The 14,589-nt window shown below is 41.0% G+C and overlaps 3 protein-coding genes across 4 annotated transcripts in view; 1 reads left to right on the top strand and 2 right to left on the bottom strand.

The window, feature by feature from the left end:
* uqcrb (ubiquinol-cytochrome c reductase binding protein) overlaps positions 1–14,589 on the top strand; it is a 140,375-nt gene that overhangs the window by 54,449 nt on the left and 71,337 nt on the right. The gene's annotated exons all lie outside the window — the stretch shown is intronic.
* Positions 372–8,900, bottom strand: mapk15 (mitogen-activated protein kinase 15). Its single transcript, XM_070984702.1, has 14 exons — positions 8,696–8,900; positions 7,375–7,473; positions 6,921–6,950; positions 5,614–5,704; positions 5,021–5,151; positions 4,451–4,614; positions 4,130–4,269; positions 3,970–4,027; positions 3,221–3,358; positions 2,929–3,034; positions 2,453–2,777; positions 1,907–2,037; positions 1,569–1,721; positions 372–1,414 (listed from the first exon to the last, which is right to left on the bottom strand). The coding sequence occupies exons 1-14, from the start codon at positions 8,783–8,785 to the stop codon at positions 1,220–1,222; spliced, it is 1,851 nt and encodes a 616-aa protein (XP_070840803.1). The 5' UTR covers positions 8,786–8,900; the 3' UTR covers positions 372–1,219.
* On the bottom strand, positions 9,865–14,557 carry vps28 (VPS28 subunit of ESCRT-I). 2 transcript variants are annotated; one of them, XM_070985347.1, is made up of 10 exons: positions 14,508–14,557; positions 13,521–13,584; positions 13,383–13,411; positions 13,060–13,097; positions 12,861–12,950; positions 12,652–12,757; positions 12,436–12,537; positions 12,002–12,055; positions 11,828–11,919; positions 9,865–11,021 (listed from the first exon to the last, which is right to left on the bottom strand). In XM_070985347.1, the coding sequence occupies exons 2-10, from the start codon at positions 13,558–13,560 to the stop codon at positions 10,901–10,903; spliced, it is 672 nt and encodes a 223-aa protein (XP_070841448.1). In that variant the 5' UTR covers positions 13,561–13,584; positions 14,508–14,557; the 3' UTR covers positions 9,865–10,900. The 2 variants fall into 2 exon arrangements, with proteins under 2 accessions (XP_070841448.1, XP_070841449.1); XM_070985348.1 differs by having other exon boundaries at positions 13,521–13,578; positions 14,499–14,540.

Below are 14,589 nucleotides of genomic sequence, written 5' to 3'. Positions count from 1 at the left end.
TTCTGCAATGATGCGTAACAAAATTACAATTTGGATGGACTTAGGCTATACTTCCACTCCACAGCATTTTAGAGGGAGATGTTATTTTTTCTCCACCACATTTATCTGAAGTAGTGTAGTTACTTTCCAGAAATTTTACACAGAAGCAAACAGATGATAAGCTACTACGTATTATATAATATCAGCATGGGGCCATTTTTCTGCACAGGGAGCTCACCCATGTTAATATAGTACTTCTGTGCTTGTGCTAAAGAAGGATTTTGAACGCAGGATATTTACTTGTAATGGAAGTTTTTCTTTTTGTTAGTTAGTTAGTTAGTTTGTTGTTAAATTGTTGTATTAGCACTTTCACACAGGTAAAGGATATGAGTATTTCTAACTGTTTATTATTAAACTTTATGTTGGTTTGCTGCAACAGTCATCCATGTCTGGTAAACATTATAAACTGGGTTCAAGAAACACTAACCTTTTTCTTTTTGTACACATTAGAGGAATAATGAGGCTTATTGCTGCTGTATTCACATGAAAAATAATTCCTTATTGCATATAATCAATTTAAACACTGATCTGCATATTTTACAGTTATTCTGTGGCCATCTGAAACTGACTGCCTTATTGTATATAAACCATTAGCCTGGAGGTCATTAGCTACATAGATCGACATGAAAAATCATTTGTGGGCCCTTACCCTTACCGTTTGTGATAACTATAAAACACAGCTGTATTTAGGAATATTTAGCATGTGAATGTTAACGTACCATCTCTCCAGAGTCACACAGGGAGACAACTCAACATTTCATCTGATAATGTGCAAACTTGTACATATTCCCAAAGAAATGTGCAAATTACCACAAAACTATTGACACATCTAACATGGGCCTCCAGGGCCCTCAGGCACTTGCCCTCTCTACCAGGTTGGTAAACCAGCCTTGTGAGAAATGCTATTAAGTGAAACCTGTTGAAGAAACTATACCTGTCCATATTTTCATGAACTGCTGGTACAATCTGAAAAATGTAACATGAAGTCGCATTGGATTTTTACAAACATGTTTTCACAAACAGTAGGTGCAATGTACAAGAGCTGTTTCACCGAAAAGTTTCTTTTCACATTCTCTGTTTAAGTTTGTCATGTGACTAACATCATAGAGAGGGCAAATTTGGTTGCGTGTTAAAATACACATGGCATCCAACCCTTATGTAACCACTGACGTAACAGCAGTTACTGGTTGTAAGGGCGGCTTCGAAGCAGATTGTCCAGGTCAGTCTTGTTGATGGTACCGTAGGCCTGAGAATAGCTGCCCAGTTTGGCTCGAGGGTCGCCTGCAGCTGCCACATTGCAGTTATTCTGAAATACTTTCTTGCTGAACCGTGGCGGTGGCCGAGCCTCACGAGTCTGAGAATTTGAACGCTGGTTCTGCATGGGAAGAAAAAGAAAGTTAGATATGCCAAGACAGCCATTCCATCTATCTTAGGAAAGTCGCCCAGCTTTCAAATATCCATTTATTTTCATGCACGCTATGTTTAAATCAATATTTAATCAAGCATGTCTTGAGGTGTGGTAGACTCACCAGGCGTGCAGATGTGACTTGTAGCCCAGCGGACAGGGATGGTTCATTTTTACGAACCAATGGGTTGTTCTGTGTTTGATTTAAGGTCAGGGAGAAGCAACGGTTATGGTTCACAGGGGCTGAGCGACCACGCTGGAGAATGTGGTCCATGGTCTAATGAGGGTGGGAACGGGAAACATTACAAAAGTACTGGGTGAGCCACAAAAAGATCATGATAAGGAGAGAAAGCAAGTAGCCAAAAACAAAAGACTGGTGTGTAAAATAGAAACCAAAGAAGATTACATCACAGCAAGAGAAAACAAAACTAAACAGTAAGAGGACAGAGGTATGCTACTTACTATGTTAGCGTTGGCGCCCTCTGCTGGTGATATTGCTGCATGTCCACTACTGGACTGCTCCACTTGTCTCCTGCTGGCTGCAGCATAGTGGCAGTAATGAGGAGGACCAGCTGGACTCTGAGCAAAACCATCTGAATGAAGAAAAGAAGAGTTTGTGCTTTCTACCTGAGGAAATGTATATAAATACTGTATGTTTGAGAAATACATGTAAATTACATGAAGCTAAATGTAAGTTATATTGTTTAGATTTCTTTGTGAAGGCATGGAACTCAGGGCTGGGTATTTTCTGTGCTGATACCAAAACAATACTTTTTTGTACCTTACTTTGAGAAATTTTCCAGCAATTTCCACCAAAATTTATTTTTTCATTGAACCAAAGAAGTCAGAGTTCTAAAATTGAGAACACTTGAAATCTGAAACGCAACTGAATCTGAATTGCAATGTTCAGTTTGTAATGCTCTGTACTATATACATAAATGTACACATACAAAAATGTGTTTGATACCCAGCCTTGTGTTAAAGCTGTCCAGATAAATTCACACCTACTTGGGGCATGTGTGATGGGGTTATATGTGAGTTTTCCCAAGCCAGGGCTAGCTAACGGACTCGTCCTCTCCACAGCAGGCAGGGCTGACACGTTCACAGGCCCCGGTTTGGTGACGCCTGTATGTGAAGGCACATAGTTTGTCTCATCAGTCTTTTCGTGCTGTGGTTTCCCCTCATGGTCATAATCCCCGCTTCCATTCGCTGCCACTGGAGCATTTTCCACTTTATCTTTCACACTGGGCTTCTCGTCACTGCTGACACAGCCTCTGTCCTTTGGCTGGATCAGCCTTAGCATCCCCTGATTAGTCCTCCTCTCCAGCATCATCTGCAGATAAAAAAAAGGGAACAATAATTTTTAATGAGTACAATCAGATATAAAAATAAAACATTTTTGCAGCACACTACTTTGTAATAGTTTTACTGTGTAAAAAATAAATTCACTTTCACCATCTCAACATTCCTGACTCATTTTGTACCTCATAAAGTTTGTTGCGGTACTGAACCACAGATAATTGTATGCCATCATCCACTGGCAGCACTACATCATAGTTAAGAGCTGGTTCCTTGGCTGGACTATGAAACCTACAGGGACAGAAAACACAGTCATGGATAAATGGCAGCAATTAATTTAATGATAGTAACAGTAGCATAATGGTACAAACTTTGATCTCGCTAATCTCAATCTAGCACTGGCAGCAAAGCACGGAGAGGAAAAACTGACCACAGCTACTCATCCCTGAATCACTCTGAACTCTTGAGCCTTATTACCTGGCTACATATGGGTGTTGGAGGGCTTGCTCAGCAGTCAGCCGTTTGTCTGGATTGAAAACCAGCAAACCTCGCATCAGGTCCAGAGCGTCAGGAGGCACAGACGGTTGGAGAAGATCTTCCAAAGGCACCTGAGGTCTGGTGGAGGAAGAAAGAACGAAATTTTAAAGAGTACCTCGGCCATTTAGTGTTGCGTTCCTATAACACTGTTGGACATCTTAAAAACCTAACCTCAAGAAGAGATGAGGAGCAGCAAAGCCTGCGTGCTAGTATAACCAGACAATTTGGCTCTCCCTGCTCCTTCAAACATCCCATCATTCTCTGCACAAAGTATCCAACACACCCTTTTCAACAAGGTGGTCTATGTAAGCTGTCATTGCTTATGATTTTGCTTTGCCGCTACTGCATCTCTGCAATAATCGCTGCTCCACCTCCCTGAGCATATAATCAGCCCCACCTCCGTCTGTAACCTCTGATTGTGATCATCCCAGTGGAGGGGAAGAAATTTGTTATTGTCACTCCCTAAACTAGCTCTAGAGGAGTAACAAGGTCAGCAAGGGGCCAAGCATCAACTGTGCACACTCTGTATTCACATATAAATAATCCTCATGAATTAAAATGCAACAGGTGCATGGTTGCTTATTAATATTTGGACATTTGGACATGTACATGTGCAAAAAGAATCTCTCCATTGTTAACAGTGTACAGTAGGATTTTCATAAATAATATGAAAGAAAAGATTTTCTTACTTCAGTAACATCCTCTGAATGACAGAGGATCCATATTCAGACTTGATTGCGAGAATATCTGAAAATTAAAATGCACTCAGTTAGTTCATAGTAATGGACTCTGCTCATTACTAAAAGCAAAGTGTGGGGGAGCTTAAATGAATTTCAGTTCTTTAATCACCTTCTGGGCTGGGGTGTGGTATGGCACTCATGATCTTCTCTATTTGGTTGATGGTGGAGGTCCCAGGGAACAGGGCTTTTCCCAGCAGCATCTCTCCCAGGATACAGCCAAGGCTCCACATGTCCACACCTTTAGTGTACCTTAGGATGAGAAGTACTCCTTTTACGGTTTGGTACACTCATAACCAATTTTCTACAGAAGCATTCTGTCTCCTCAAAAAATGCCATTTTATCTATCTGTTAAATCAACTCTTGTGAAGAACAAGCACAAGCAGAGGCTCTGGTACAGATACTAACAACAGACGCTCATCACAGCTGATACCTTGTGGATCCCAGCAGGATCTCGGGAGCTCTGTACCACCGCGTCGCCACGTACTCCGTCAGCGCTGGATTCCCACTGTCCTCTTGGATCTGATTGAGTGATCTGGCCAAGCCGAAATCACACAGCTTGACTACACAGTCAGTGTCCAACAGCACGTTGGATGGCTGTGGGAAACACACACAAGAGAAACATTCTTCATAGGGACAATAAGTGTTTGATTTGTACTTATCTACGGGTCAGGACCGAGGTATGAAAACAGAAATAACACGAGGAGTGAAAAGAGGAGGAAGAGCAGACATGTAGGGGAACAAGGCGGATGAAATTCTAGTCTCTAGAGTCAGAGGCCATTATGTGAGGATGTGCCAGCAGACTTGTGTAAGCACTACTGACTGTGATGTCATAAACACAGCATTTTGGACATAATGACTCAGATTTTTAGCTTTACACTGGAGCTTAAACAATTAAATCAATTCATTGAATGACAAAAGTTCATCAGTAACTGCCAAACATGTACACTTTAAATACTAACTGTCCATATCAACTGATTTGCGACAAAGGCTTAATGTGTACCTTTTGGTCCCTGTGGATAACACTTCCAGAGTGAAGGTACTTGATGGCTTTGAGGAGCTGGTACATCACGTAACGTTTGTGGATGTCCTTCAGCAAGGTGCCTTTCTTTATCACTGCATGCAGATCCGTATCTGGCACAGAGCAGAAAGCAAACACTGATGACAATTTTGTGACTGTTACAGTGACATCCACTGATGACTGGAGTGCCAATCATCCTCACTTATACTCAAGAGCATTCTCAACCATGATTTGGCATTGAGTTGCTAAACTCACGCTCCTCTATAATCACATGCACACTGGTTTCAACCAAGCAGTATCCGGAAAATGAAACGGCAGAGAGAAACAGCAGAGGTCCATGCTGGGGTGCTGGTGTACAGTCAGGGATTAGACTGCAGAGAGGGGGAGGCCAATCTGTGGACTCAGCAGTAAGACAGTGCAGCCAGCCAAGGGTGCTTTTCTCTCTGTCACACACACACCAACACACACACACCTTGGCCAATTCAGTGCCAAGTTGAACTGCTAAGAACCACTGAAGCTTTTATTGTTACATGTTTCTGCAGCACTCCGAACATACAAAAACTTCGAACACTCACCCATATATTCAAAGATGAGATAAATGTCCTTATCATTTTGTGCTCTGATGACATTTAGAAGTTTGACAATGTTTGGATGATCTCCAAACTCCTGCACACAGGAAAGAGATATTTAGTAACAGAAAGCACGCACACACACACACACACACACACACACACACACACACACACACACACACACACACACACACACACACACACACACACACACACACACACACACACACACACACACACACACACACACACTACTGTCTGACCCATAATAACCAGCAGGCATTGTGTCAATGTTGTGTAAACCTACAGGGACAGTTTCAACACGTTACATAATGGCCACTGTATGAATGACAACAGCTGATTAGGGGGGCAGTGACACAGCTGAAGGTCACATGAATGTAGGTCAGCAAATAAAGAGTGAAACAGGAATATGTTACATAAGGATATAAAGCACACGGTTGGCAGTGTGTTCCTCTGAACACCTAATTTCCTTCAAGATGATAACAAAGCTGAATGAAAAGACTATTTAGAAAACCAAATCGTTTTGATATTTTGACATTGATGTAGGGTGGCATGGTGGAGCAGCAGCTAGTGTGCATGCCTCACAGCAAGAGGGTCACCGGTTCGATCCCCGGGTCAGACAGGGCCTTTCTGTGTGAAGTTTGCATGTTCCTCCCGTGCATGCGTGGGTTCTCTCCGGGTACTCCGGCTTCCTCCCACAGACCAAAAACATGCTCATTAGGTTAATTGGTGACTATGAAATTGTCCTTAGGTATGAGTGTGAGTGTGAATGTCTGTCTGTATACATTGCCCTGTGATTGACTGGCGACCGGTTCAGGGTGTACCCCGCCTTTTGCCTGTTGACAGCTGGGATAGGCTGCAGCCCCCCCGCAACCCCAAAAAGGGATAGTCGGGTATAGAAAATGGACGGATGGATGGACATTGATGTACTGGAAAGTCATTTGAATATTTAGCAAAAGCACTAGAAGCACATAGGTAGTGCTTCTACTTCTTCTAACTACAGTAGCAGTATCAGTGGAGCGGACTTTTAATAAATACGAATATGTAATATGTTACAGTGTATGGTATATATGTTATGGTATATAAAAGGAATTTCCCTGTTGTTACATATATGGGGCATGTTTTTGTAGTGGAATTAGGAATTTTATTTTACTGGTGATGCATTCACAGACTCCCTGACAAAACAATAGAACATCATGAACAGAGTGAGTCACCTAACATTTTGTACATTTAACACATTCATTCTTTCAGTTTTTGGGGCATTTTTTGGGGAGGACAATTATTGTTACCTGGAGGAACATGATTTCCCTGAATGTCCGCTGCAAAAGGAAATAAAATCATAGTTAGGATATGAACTCTACAAGCAACATGCAGCCATAAAGTAGGCACACACACAAACCTCCTGTTCAGTTAAACCATTAACCAAACTCATCTTTCCACTGAAACAGGTGAAGTTTAGGAAAGAAGGACAAACATTTTCTCAGACCTCACCTTTATTGCTGTTTCTGATCTTGTGAATTTCTGGATTCTTTTAACTCGTCTGACTGCAGAAGATCATTCAAATCATATTTTTTTTGGTTGAATTGGTCACAACCCTGGTCAAATGAAACTGCTGACATTACTTGATTTTTAAGGGGTCACATGCTGGGAACTATTAGGCTAGACAGCACACGAGATGTGAAAATAAAGTTAACAGGTTCCAGTAATGACTTTACTTCACTGTCACACACATCAAGCACACACCTGAGCATCGGTCCTGTTCCTGAAGGCGTCAAAGATCTTCTTCACAGCCACAATCTCACCTGTCTGTCTGTCAACTGCTTTCCATACAATGCCATAGGCCTGGGACAGACAAAACACAGTAACACATCATGCAGGAGGTGGCTTATATTCAGTCAAACACTGACTAAATTTTAACTGCAGGAAACTAAATTAAGGAAACACTGCGGTTGGGACTATAGCCAGGAATCAGCAGTTACGCTGTATCAGTTTTGCTGTGCTCCCAGTAGACCACAAACCACACACAGAAACTCACTTGCGTAAAAAATGACAAATTTAAGGTCAAAGTTCCAACGATATTGGTATATTCCTTTTAAAAAGCCACTATGCAACTTTTAATTAGAAAACATAAACTGCATGTCTGATGGCCATATTCATACAAAAGAAAACAGGTAAGGACATGACCTCAGTGTCCTATGAGGGAGCTACAGCCCTGACTATGTCAAGCGCAACAGTGGCGGCAGTGAGGCATGAGAGCACACTGCTACTGTAGAGACACAAGGAGCCGCATGATCACTGGAGACAGTGGATCAGATTCACACAGCTCTGGTGACTTTGTCAAAACTCCAGAGAAACACATTAACAGAGGAGGTTTATTCGCAGTCTGCAAAAGATGACTCTCTAAAGGCAATTACCACAGTCCCGATCACTATTGTGTGGCTCCGTGAAGCATCACTGCACAGGCCATAACCATCCCACCAGTCAACTGTAAACAGGTTCAGCAGCTGTGTAACATGAGTCACAGCCAACCTCAGGGCCTCAGGTAGGTCTAGTTAGCCAGTGTGACATGACTACGTGGCAGTTACCACCTGGCCACTTCAGGCAGAACAGCAATTTGTGAGTCTCTGTGGACAGTCTATGGAAAGAAACCAGGCTGTTTTTAGTCATGTGGCAACCGTAGCAGTGGAGAGAAAAACAAAAGGGTTTGGCCTCTGATGTGTCCTCACACATCAGCTGATCCGCAAGGAAAGCGTTTGTCCTGCCAAAGTAAATAAACCCCGCGCTGCTTACAACACTGGTATTCACTGAGGACCTTAAGTCTGGATAATTGCAGGAATTTCTCTTAAGGTTAAAGTACATCGGGGGCTTAAAGTTGCTGGAAACATTTTTGTGCAGGTGCGTAGGAGGCGGAAACGGCATTTAAAGTGTTTGAAGACTCACAAAGCGTATGTGAAATGCTCTCGTGCCAGGTGCTTAAATGGGTTTTGATACCAACTGCACGTGCAGTTACATTAACGTCCATTTAAATGAAATCCAGTAAAATGAAGGGGGAAAAGTCACTCACCCCTTTTCCAAGTCTCCTCTTGATTTCATACTTCAGAGAAATGTGTTCCTCCACCTCGGACACGTTCGCCGATTCATATTTTTTGTTCATTTTCTCTGGCAGCTGGTTCCCCTGCTCACACAAAGATCATCGCCATACTCTGGTTAGTCCTCGGTCTTAAAACGAGCTTAATGTCCGGAGCACGGGCGTTAAAACGGCTGGTGACAAGTGTGAGAGCTGCAGCATCAAACTTAACGCTGCTGACACTTTGACGAAAAATGAACGGCAACAACAGTGGAGTCCTCGCTCAGGACCCAGTCTGTATACTTGTGGACAAACGCCGCGTTGCTTGCCGTTCAATCAATCAGACCCTTGAGAAGCCGCAGGTTCGTCTTTAACTCCGAGGACTGATTGGAAAAACACTGATTCACCTGTTCTGTAACTTATCTGTTGCTGTTTGTTGCGCTGATGGTTAATACTCTCTGCACTGAGTTTCGTGAGTCCCAATCTGCTGCTGCAAACGGACGAGCTGTGGAGTTTTGTCATTTCACGTCGTCATAGCAACGAATATGCTGCTCCCTGCTCCTTAAAGGAGCCGCCGCAAGAGCGCTTCCTGATTCGCTCATTCATACGGCTGCCGCGGATGGACATATGGTGCTGCCAAGAAGATTAGTTGGATTTATAAGAAGACTTCCTTGTTTTAGACGCAAAACTTCTTGTCATAGTGGATCAACTATAGCCTCATCGGCGACCAACCCTGGCTAACCCATGAATAATAAATTGAACTTCGGAGAAGTAACAGCGGCAGAAGTAAATGATTCACCTCGGAAAATACAACAGGCATGTAAGAAGGAAGCAATTAAAACAGTAGCGATTGTGATCGGCATACATAAAAGAGCAATAAACAGTAAAGCAAGTGTCCAAAGGCTAAAACTGAACATGTCTGTAATTCTCAAACTAATGCATTACAGTTAGCAAAACCTATACAGTATATCTGGCTGACATTACATATTTTCAAATAAACACAAGCTAGCATCATTTCAGCATAGGAGTCCTAGTTGACACTGTTACCAATATGTGTTTATCATCCATATTGGCAACAGTATTTTAATAATGTGCACATTATGTACATATTCATATGGACAAATCTTAATGTTATTCACAGACACACACACAATACAAATGAAGTTGGAGGTAGATTTTTCATCTTTATTTCGAAAAAGGTGTTACAGGCTCTTATTTAAAAATCAAAAACTATTATTTACAATGATAAATCTTAATAAATATGTTCTCCCTAATGGTGCTTGAAGGTTGAAACATATTTAGCAAGCAAAGTAAGGAGGAGGTGTGTCCACCTCGCTTTTGCCCACTCAATGTGGCCAAACCCTCACTCCTAAAGGAAATATGGATTAGTTATGTTAACAGAAAACAGGGCTAAAAATGTACACAAATAATTCCTTCCACCATAGTTTCAATATCATTATTAATTTGAAGTGCAGTCGAAACATCTTTAAGTCCAATCAACAGCTGCATTTATTAACATCTGTCAGCTTCTTTTAATCTATTGACAAAAACTATTGTAGGCTTCTACAGTAGAAACGTGTGTGTGATAGAAAAACAAATATAGTATACAGACAAAAAATGCTAATCTGACCGCAAGTGACAGGTAATGGATAGAATAGGGATACTAAAAAGAAAAAAATATATATTCATCTTACCAATAATACAAAGGCTTTGGCTGTTGCAACCTTTTCTTCATGTGCAGACTATGCCCAATATAATTGTATCATGCTTCTTTGTTGGTGCTCTGCAAAACTTAAGTACAAAATTAGACCTTTTTGATATTACAGTACAAAGTTAGAAGTAAACTGTTTTGTCAAGGGCAGAATAAACAGCCAATGTTAAAAGATTTATCACACAAGTCTGGCTAGAAAAGAGGCCAATGGAGCATCTCACAGCACAGGGCGAGCCTGGTGGGCAAGGCTGCATGTAGCATGATGTGCCAGACACAGTGGAGTACACAAGGCGGTGACATTTGAATAGTACACAACATTAATGAAGGAAACAAATGGAAAGAATTTGGGGGATATAAGACAGACAACCTGTCCAGACATAAATCCACTCCCTGCCAATAGCAATAAGGAGAAAGTAGAGTGTTTCTTTTTTAACTTAAGAGATAGTAGAGTCAGAATTTCAAACAGATGGTTTCAGCGATGGATAGATGCTTTACGAGGAGTGGAGGAAGCGGTTGAAGGCATTGTACGCCGACTCCAGATCAAACAGCATCTGACGCACCTGATTATCATCCAGCTCATCTGAGGCTGACATGCTGCTGAGGGTGGTCAACCTGGTGGGAAAAAATTAAAATCAAGGTGGATTACAGGTATGAAAAACTGTTTTAAATCATTTTATCTGTGCATTTTGGTGAGTGACACTGATTGTAAATGTAACTTGGGTTTGTTTACAAGAAAACACCTCAGGGCACCTTTAATATATTATTAAATATTCACTGCTAGGTTATTGCATGAGTTATCAGAGTCCACTTTGAGAGCCCTTTCAGGCCGAAGCAAAGAAAATCCCATGGTTGTCATGTTTGTCATTGGTGTGATGCTTCAGCACAAGTTATCTGATCTGGCTCCATGATCTTGCTGTTGAGGAATTTATACAGGTCTGACTGAATGTTCGCCTGTGTCATGAAAAAGTAAACATCTATTTAAGATAGTGAATATGTAGTTATTATAGATATTAAGTTGTTTTAGTTAGCTACTAATTAAGCTTAATTATAGTCATAATATTCCTATAATTAGAGTTACATGTCAGCGGGCAGCCAACTAAGCCATAAATTCTGTTTTTCCTCAACTGCAAAAATGCTTTAACATAATGAACAGTACACGTTGCTACATGACCCAATCATGACTGGACCAAAATAGAGTCAAAACAGACTGGCAACTACGAATCCCAGAGCCAACAGTCTGCTACAAATGAACACACATGGATGAAATACTAGAAAGCAATATAACTTTACTTTGTGGACACAAGCATCCCCAACAAAGTAAGTATGTGTGTTACCATGGCTAAAATAGTACTTAGCATTCTGCACTGAAATGGCATCAGGCATGACAAAATAAACACTGTAAACTGAATGGAACTAACCAGAGGCTGACTTTGTCCTTAGCCTCAGAGTCTGGAGGCATGTTGCTCATTCTGTTCATGGTTTCCATCAGTTCCCTCAGGTCTGGCTGGATCTAGACCAATGGAAAAGAATCAGTTAAGCAAATGTTTAAGTCTGTCTATTATTAAAATTTTACTTTTTTTTTTTTTTTTTACCTCATCCATGGCCCTAATCTCCAGTCTCAGCTTGTCCATCACAGTGATGAAAAGCTGAAGATTAGAAAAGGGGAGAAAGTGACAAACAATGAGACAAAGCTCAAATTTCTTTTGGCTGGCTACACAAACAGGACACACGGTCTCTGCCAATTTTACACTGTCCTCCTACTGATTTTATTAGTTTGTCTGATTTTATGTTAAGATCAAAGTTGGCAGTGGATGCCACTGGCAACACCCATTCACATTCTTCAATGACTGACTGGAGGATGAGCCAAATTAAGTGAAACCACTTCAGCCACTTAGTACTAGAACTGAACACACTTAATCATTTTATAAAAAATATGACTCCAACAATTTGTAGTCTGGCAGACATCCTAAATAAGCCTCCCATTTGCACTGACTGTTTAATATAATGGAGGGGAGAGAGGACGTACAGAAACTATATCTGCAATGCAGCGGTTCAGGTTGCCCTTGTCATCCTTGATGGTGATTGGCCGATCCTCCTTAATCCTTTCCATGGCGAGTGGGCAGTCAAGCTAGGAAACAACATGACAGGAGTAGCATCCTTACTAACAAAAACTGCACAGCCCATTTGAGACAACAAAGTTAAAAAGGTCATGAAATCATCCGCGGTCCAAATAGGAACTCACTCTGTACTTCCTGCAGAACTCATCGATGGAGCCCACATCAGAGCCCTGCACCTGCTTGAAAGCAGCCTTATACTGAACCAACAATCTGGAACATGAAGCAGTGTACCTGAAACAAAGAACTCTTGTATGTTAATCATCATACAATCAAGGTCATGGGTGGATTTTTTGTCAGTCTTTTAAAAACAAAATATAAACTCAGTGTAACTCACTCATTTGGTGTGACACAGTCCTTAATGTAAGCCTTCTCCAGGGCCTGAAGGGTCTTGACAACAGCAAACAACTCTGCCATGTTATCATACCTTCAGAAACAGGGATAATAAAGAGGTGTTACAACACTGGCCATATCATAAATCTCTGGGTTACTGTGTGTTTGTGTTAGGCTGATAATTGGTAATATATGACACTTACTTCTCTCGTTCTCTTGCGTTTTTGTATAATTTCACTTCCTGAAAAAAACATGACTTATAGTGAAGGTCTTGCTATAGCTAACAGAACATCCCATATTTCTGATTCCACCCCTGGTTTTAGTTCAGTTTTAATGAAGCTTTTCTTGTAGTAGTAACAGCCATAAAGATGGTAATTTTTCCTCAGCATAAAATTGACAAAACAATACAAATAATTGTAATTTCATTGACTGTGTTTTTTTTTTGTTTTTTTTTTGATGGTTTATATTGATTAAAAATCCTGTTTGCAGAGCCTTAATGAAAACAAACGAAAGCAGTTGCATTTACCTCATATAACTCAGGCTTATTGGCCGGAGCTGTGGGGAAAAAAATAATGACATCAGCTGTTATTTACCATTGAAAGGATAATGACTGCACAATTTGAATACCTAAATTTTAGACACTGGATTTATTTGAATGTCTTACCTCCTCCCACACTTCCTGTAACTGGTATCCCATGAAACATGATGCCAATGTATCAGAACTTGATCTGAAACAGATTTAAGCTATGTCAAAACAGCTCACTAATAATTGTGACCAAAAACAGACAGTCAAATCTAACTCAACTGCAAAGCTTTCCCACTTTCTCAACAAAAGCATTGCTCAAGGGATTTAAGAATGGATGAAAGACATTTTCTGTTGTATAACTTAGTGTTTAATGTGACTAAGATGAAAACACTATAAATACAACTTCTACCTGCCATAACGTTGGCTTTTTATTCTTCGTATATTTGGTATTATGGTTTCATTTCTGACACGCTTGTTCCTCAGGCGAGGTGTACACCCTCGACTAGCATGATAAGACATTAACACTCGTACGCGGTAAAACATGGAAATCGAAATAATAACAAAGGTACAATTTCCCAAATATATAAAGCGTGTGGTTCTTGTTTAGGCCATAAAAGATGCACCAGAATTCTTGGCTAAACAAAGACAGAAAGAGATCATTTTTCTCAGCTGAACTGATGAACACCATGTAACTGTATATCTATGAAAAGGCAGACTTTGTTCGCTTTTCAGAGCATTAGTCCGGGAAGTACAGGTTAGCTACAGTGGCTAAACAAGTCCAAAACTTACAAAACGTCCAAGCTACGTTTATAAATGCATTAACATTACTCGAAGAACTTGCTGATCGACTGACAATCAGGAGAAAATCTTCCCCTCGAAGAAAGCCGATCATCAGTCTCCAGTATCTTGTTTGGCCGAACTAGCTAGCCCGAAGTTAGCTGTCGAGGCTAGCTCGTAGGCACCTTGTTCATGATTTATCATAACTGGGCCATATAAGTACTTGTTTGTACACACTGGACTTGATATTGGTGGGCAGTATTGTGGTAAGAGGCAGGACGTACCCAGAATTTTGCGTTATTTCAATATCACTGTTTAATCGACGAAATTAAAAGACACTTTACTTACCCTTTCAGCAAACTGCTGTGACGTCGATGTAAACACACCCTCCTGCGAGGACCAGTGGACGTCAGAATATTAGGTGTCCTGT

This window comes from Chaetodon trifascialis, chromosome 17, assembly GCF_039877785.1.
Source record: "Chaetodon trifascialis isolate fChaTrf1 chromosome 17, fChaTrf1.hap1, whole genome shotgun sequence".
Taxonomy (NCBI): domain Eukaryota; kingdom Metazoa; phylum Chordata; class Actinopteri; order Chaetodontiformes; family Chaetodontidae; genus Chaetodon; species Chaetodon trifascialis.
The sequence above is the reverse complement of the archived record's forward strand: the minus strand, read 5'-3'. Positions and strand labels throughout refer to the sequence as shown.